Source organism: Anarrhichthys ocellatus, unplaced genomic scaffold (genome assembly GCF_004355925.1).
Source record: "Anarrhichthys ocellatus isolate YVR2014 unplaced genomic scaffold, GSC_Weel_1.0 scaffold3, whole genome shotgun sequence".
Classification (NCBI taxonomy): Eukaryota; Metazoa; Chordata; class Actinopteri; order Perciformes; family Anarhichadidae; genus Anarrhichthys; species Anarrhichthys ocellatus.
Window position 1 is genome coordinate 10,858,051 of NW_022280033.1, and position 6,608 is coordinate 10,864,658.

At 39.1% G+C, this 6,608-nt stretch overlaps 1 protein-coding gene across 1 annotated transcript; it reads right to left on the reverse strand.

The window, feature by feature from the left end:
* Positions 1–730: 730 nt before the first annotated feature.
* On the reverse strand, positions 731–6,273 carry cxcl12a (chemokine (C-X-C motif) ligand 12a (stromal cell-derived factor 1)). Its single transcript, XM_031871808.1, has 4 exons — positions 6,148–6,273; positions 4,446–4,563; positions 3,410–3,493; positions 731–2,275 (listed from the first exon to the last, which is right to left on the reverse strand). The coding sequence occupies exons 1-4, from the start codon at positions 6,212–6,214 to the stop codon at positions 2,248–2,250; spliced, it is 297 nt and encodes a 98-aa protein (XP_031727668.1). The 5' UTR covers positions 6,215–6,273; the 3' UTR covers positions 731–2,247.
* Between the last annotated feature and the right edge of the window lie 335 nt (positions 6,274–6,608).

A 6,608-nucleotide genomic window follows, 5' to 3' on the forward strand; every position in this document is an offset into this window, starting at 1 on the left:
CTTAAATGAATATTTGCCCTTTGTATGATGACATGTCACATGAGACAAGCTGCCCAATCTTCACATTATAGGGGAAGAAAATACTTGCTACCTGCAGTGGTATCAGTTTAACACAATCAGTTCATACAGTGATTGTATCTGATACATTTCCACTCCAAACTGGCACACCAGAGCTAAATAAGTGGCTAAATCAATGGCTTTATCTCACACAATAGTGCTGCTGACTCTGCTTTTATCCCTCTAAAACCAGACTTCAAAGCTAATCAGTAAACAAAGACAAATTGGTTTTGGACTGGCACTCACGGCCCTTTATCTCTCCCTGATGTTTCAATCAGCCGCCCAGTCTCATCACATAAACTACCGCCCTCCGCCTCACACAATTCCCTTAGAGGGAAGTTAAAAGTTCATCTCTTTTTGCTCTAATGTTTCCTAATGGTGGCTTGTTGAGTTAATAGTTAAATAACAGGCAGGATCATTGTCCTTGCCTTTCATTTGCCGGTGTGAGTAAAGCTGAACATATGTTGACACATCAAAGTCTTTAGATTTACCATCTGATCTTCTGGTAGAGTAAGATTACAGCAGCTGTGTGTTGGCTCTAGGAAAGCATTGCTTTACACTAAATATAAAGACGTAAAGAGCCGCTTAACTGGGCTGTGTGCGTGTGTGCATCAGTGGGTAAAAGGCTCGTAACATGTAAAGCAAAGCACACATTGAAATAGTAAGCATTACATAGAGTTCCTTTTGTTTTATTTTATTGACCAACAGGTTTTACGATAAAACTTTGGTTGTGTGACTCAATTGTGAGAATACAGTTCCTTCATTTAAATGTTTAGATTTAATATAGAAATGCATAAATGAGTACAAAAATAAAGCATTTGTATAATATTAATTGTACATGTGACAAGGAGATTAAAATGAATAGATAAATGGATCTCCAGGCTTTAACAGTTAAATGCAGCGTTCAATTATCAAAACAAACAGAATGCAAACAACATGATTAACATAAAAAAGACAAAAAGACAGATTTTAATGATCAGACTTAGTAAATGTTGTTGTTAAAACATGAATACATCAGATATAAAGTGCATTGCTATCTGCATAACAGTCGTAGGTAGTCACATCTATGTACATCTATTTATTGTCGGTATACTTTCTTTACTGTGGCTCTCGGTATAACTTTGTGATTAACTACTGATGTGGTAACCTATTAAAATTGCAGTATATCATTCTTTGAAATGGACATTCATACTAAAGGTTTATTTCAATCAGAATTGACTGATTTGATAAGGCAGCTAACTGTGATTGGTGAGTGTCACCATTGGCTCTTAACATCTCTTGTTAAGTGACACAGCTTTATGATTCCAGTAAATTTCGACTCATTGGTGCTCAATTAAAACGGGTTTGGGACCCAGATGTTCCGCTTTTCTCTGAGAGTGAAAAAAGCCGTCATGTTGGGTAACAAAGGTTCACAGCCACAGAACAGCTCAGGAAATGCTCCAGCTCTTCCGGCATTCCAATTTCCATCACAAAAACATTGTAATAGCCATTTTTACTAGGATCTTTTATACATCTTACATTCAGTCTGGGACCCATTGAAATAATTCCACAGTGCCAATTAACTTGAAACACGAAATACGACTTGGCAAAGTCAACGGCTCTGCATGTTTTTAGAACAGAAACTTTACACTGTTGTCAATTTTATACAATTTAAATTCAGAGATGATCAAGATCAAACAGATCCCATGTTAAGAATTAGATATAATCTGGATTCTGTTGTTTTAACAGATGACTGGACTCTGATACATGCAAGTGGGATGTTGACTCATGTTTGTTGTGGAGAAAATCCTCCTGCTGACCATCACCTCTCTCCCTTAAACACTTTGACCCCGCGGTCGATCTTTTTCTTAAATGACACAGAGGCTTGAGGGATGGGAAAATCCTTTTTAAAAAGTAGCTCTTTACTGTTGATGTCCATTAACAAAAACGTATCTACATTATAGTTAGAAAAACATACACTCACAGATATAATTGCACTTTGCACTAATAACGTCTATTATCTCTATAAGTTGTGAGGGGGGTGATGGTGAGGACTGCGACAAGGCTGGTGGATTGGTGTACACGATGAAGAGTTGTAGGTTCATTTCACGCAAAAGGCCGCAGCGTGGCAGCCGGCCAGGATAAGTGCTGTTCAACAGATGCATACTTCAAACCCTCAGTGATGGCTCAGGAGGATCTCGGCAGGAGGTTTTAGTTGACCTGTTTGGATTTCTTCATCCTGGAAGAAAAAAAAGCAAATTCAATGTGAGTGTTATAGAACAACAGACAAAATGCCAAAATCATATTTGGTGCAGAGGTTTCACACAGGTGGTTGCTTACTTTTGCAGTACGTTCATTTGCAGCATTTGCAGAGTGATATACACATACCACAGCACGGCCGTGTATTAACAGTGCAAACAACTGAACATGGGTGGGCAGTTTAATTGTTGACATTGGAATATTACTCTCGCTGAGCCACATTTCAACTGATGAAAAAGCCAATCATGCTCTTATTTACCCGACTAAAGAGTAGAATAACACATGACTTACGATCGCGTGCCTTTAGACACATTGTAAATAGGCTTGTCCCTGCAGTGTATGTGTAATTGGAAACACATTAGGTCTGATCACCGTCTACTCTCTTCGTGGGCTGTTTTGTCATGCAGATGACCGTTAACACCTCGACGAGTCAAGGGCTCCACAATCATCCTTGAGACAGACAGTCTGACTGCGGGACTGGGGGCGGGTATTGAGTGTGTATGTCAGAGGCTGGAGCATCAACAACCTCATTGGGTCAGTGATTGCAGGAATCATTTAGTTTTCGTCTTGTGGAAAGGAAATTCCCTTATTGCTTCCCCAAACACGTATCTACCTCCACACCACAGTGCAGAGTTTGCTCAATCCTCAGAAATATATGACTGCACAGAGTTCATGATGGCAACTTGATCCCTTCTATAAACTTTATGGTGCCAGCGTTTTTAAGAAAAGCGTCTCCTTCCTCTGTTTAGCAAAATACTTATTCAAGTGTGGTATAAGTCCACAAACCTGTGGCTTGTGATGATTAGGGATGATCACAGAACAACGTAAGAGAAGATTAAACATGGTTTTAATATATGATGTGTAATATCCCACATCAAAACCCATCTCCACTCCCACTTGGTCATGTACCAGCATTTAGAAGCTGTCACTCCCACAACAATCTATTGATAGATGTCCAAATGCACATTTGCATTTCTTACTTTAAATTTCTATAGAGTGGAAGTGACTTTGTAGAGCTCCTGCAGAGTTCTGAGTTACAGGTTGATATGACAGCAGAACCATGTATTGCAGCACACACAATTCATGAAAACTAGTCCGATTTGTCACCACTTACTTGTGGATGGCATTCTTCAGGTACTGCTTCAGCCACCGGATCTCTGGATTCACACACACCTCTTTGTTTGTCTTCAGCTTGGCACTGATCAGAAAAGGGAAAAGAGTTCAGTATGATGTCATTTATGCCTCAGTTAAAGATGAAAGGGTGAGTTATGCAAACCTGTGACAACAGGTGTCTTGAAATTGTGTTATTAAACAGACTGAATTACCACTGCCTTGTCAGTTTGACACACACAGAGAGCTTTTTCACAGTGGCAACCAATCACTATTTTACTATACATCTGATGCTGCATCAGATATTTCACACTTGATTGAACACACTTAATGTGCCGTAAACGTTTGAGTACATGGAGATCAATCCATCAACATGTGGCTACAAGCTACTTTATAAAATCCAGCATAACCCTGCGGTTATTTACAGAATGGGTCAAGACTGGATCATATGTCTCTATGAGGCAGATCATGCCTCCTTTGGCACACACGTCCTGTTTTTGAGTAACAAAAACTCTTTTCCCTCTTCCAGACCTGCCGATTACCCCCCGACATTTAACTGTTCCTGAAGTTTTCATGTCTATTGAAACCAAATGTGCTGTTCTGCTCCACACTTTAATTTGTAAATTATGAGGCCATAACAGTGAAGGAGATCAGGCCCAAAGGTTGTAAGTGCAGTACAAGGTAACACCTGCTGCGTGAAAATAAAAAACGAACCAAATTACAAAACCCACAATTATTGCTTTCCCGTTGAAAACAAAACTGCTTCCAATTTCCCCCTCCCTTTTACTTTCCACTTCCTGTGGATGCATCTGTGGGTCTGTAGTAAATGCTTTCTGTGCATGTGTGTGAAAGCGAGTGGCAGAGGGGCGTGTGTGTACACATGCATGCACAACTCTTTTCTCTGGCCTGTCGCCTCTCTGAGATTGATGGTGAGAAATGTCCAACAAGGAGGAAACCTGTCTGAATTTTTAAGACCAGGGTGGAAAACTGAAGCAATAATCTGTGTCTGTGTGAGGGCGGGCATTAAAAACAATACTCACATCACTTGGAAGGGGCAGTTTGGCGTGTGAATGAACCTGAGCTCTCGGATGTAGCCTCGTGGGAGGCTGTTGACTGTTGAACGACAGTAGCATCTCTCCACCAGACTTATGGGCTTTGCTGAGAGAGAAGACGATATCAGAGACACATTTAAAGCCATGCATGTTTCAAAGAAAGCAATAAAACACACGATCAGATGACGGTAATGATCTTCTGTGGAAGCTGGGATATTGAAAGATATATTTTGCTGGATATAAATAACATTGAACGTTATCACAACAATTAAAAGAGCTGAAAATGATTCACATGACAATCAAAATTGAAGCATGCATACAGAGCAACACATCTACAGATAAATGTCCATGGAAACAGCCCCTGTAGTGTTCTGTACATCCAGCCATTATCTTTACCCATTCATCTTTAGCAGGGTGGCAGAGAGAAGACGACAATATTGACCAACATTTGATCAAAACTAAACTTTGCCCCCCAGAACACACACAGAGGTAGGAGACATATCAGACCCATAAATACTCTCTTTCAGTCAAACACACGTGTACTGTGTGGTCCTTAAACTTCATGATGGATGAGAGTACTTTCCATTGCAGTTTTCAGGAAATTTTCATGGTTGATTAATGTGGAAAAATAAATAGGACTATGCTTGTTTTTTCGTGAAAATTACATGACAAAACCATAACAGCGTATTTATTTAGTTGGGTAGAAATGCATTCGGAATTCATTAACGACAAGATAACGGTTTTTTCTCCCTGCTAATTTTAAGTCATGAAATGTGTAAATAGAGTTGTGTTTTGATTGTGAATAATTTTTCCCCTTTATTGTGCACCATGAGCGGAACAAAAAAATGGAATGAGATGAAAAACAATAATTATTATTTTCTTGTCAGTAACTAGGCTACTTTTAAAGGGAAACTGGGGAGGTCACAAACAGATGGTGAGAAGCACCGCTATAGATTAAGCTCTATGCTAATTGTTTTTTACACATGATCTCACGGTATTTCCATGATAAAAGGCGAAACACCTTCAAGTTGGGTGACATGATGTCGCCATGTAGACCAGCATCGGCTTTCTCTTATAGCTGCCTCATTTGCGCGTAATTAAATGAAAACAAAGAGCAGAACAAATACACACGTTGATCGGTGATCGGTGATCCGACTGGATACTGCTAGAGAGCCACATGAGCAGCCTGTTGGTGCTTTACGCACACCGGAAAATGTACTTTGCCACTCCAGAACAAGGATGTATTCATTTAACTAACATTTATGGAATGGAGATAATATTTTCATTAAAATCACGAGGCTGACATTAATTTAGGCAACTTTTGCACTTTAATTATAGGCCTATGTAATTGAATTTTGGTATTTTAATTAAATCCGATACTTTGGATGATACTTTGGATCATGATTAACACAAACATAAAAAGGTAATTACATAAGACTACTGGGGTTATTTCTATAGTAAACACTATTATTTTAAGAAAATAACAATAATTGTGGAATGGAAAAGTACTGATTTAAACATTCTTCTTCTGATGCACCGTTTTAGTTATCTAAAAAAGAAACACTCCGTTTAATCCATCCTGGCAAATAATGGTTAAACAATCTCTAATTTGCAGATAATCATCACTTGCAACAACAACAAAAATCGAAATAAACCTGAACTGACAACGAACCAGCAAATATGTTCATACCTTGTGATGGAGGCGCATATATCACCAAGGTGAGCGCAGCCACGACTGCCAACAGCTTCATATCCATTCTGCGATAAAGCCGAGATCTGATCCTGCTCGGAGTAAAGTCCAGAAGAGATGTGACAGACGCGACTGTGCCGGAGTGTTAAATTATCCATCATTGTCAAGCCAGCTCAAAAACATTTTACTTCCGGTGTTGTCTTTCAAAATAAAAGCATTAAGAGGCACACGCTTCATCTTAACAATTATCTTTCAAGTGAGATAATGTGTCACATTAAAACCAAAAAAAAATATTCAAAAAATGAAGTATAGCTATACCATTCACCATTTGTCAACGATTGAGAACTCTGTTTTCACGACGTTTCTTTTAATACTTTTATTTTGTAAAAATGTTTCCGGTTTCATTGGAGAGACGTCAGGAAAATTTGACCCCCAAATTACGCGCAGCGCTCATTAGACAT

Bases quoted from the DNA above. Each gene is read 5' to 3' on its own strand.
- cxcl12a (XM_031871808.1), bottom strand. From the start codon at position 6,214: ATGGATATGAAGCTGTTGGCAGTCGTGGCTGCGCTCACCTTGGTGATA. The intron at 3,494-4,445 runs GTGAGTATTGTT...TTTTCTGATCAG, and splicing joins AACTGCCCCTTCCAAGTGAT to TGCCAAGCTGAAGACAAACA. The intron at 2,276-3,409 runs GTAAGTGGTGAC...TTTTTCTTCCAG, and splicing joins CTGAAGAATGCCATCCACAA to GATGAAGAAATCCAAACAGG.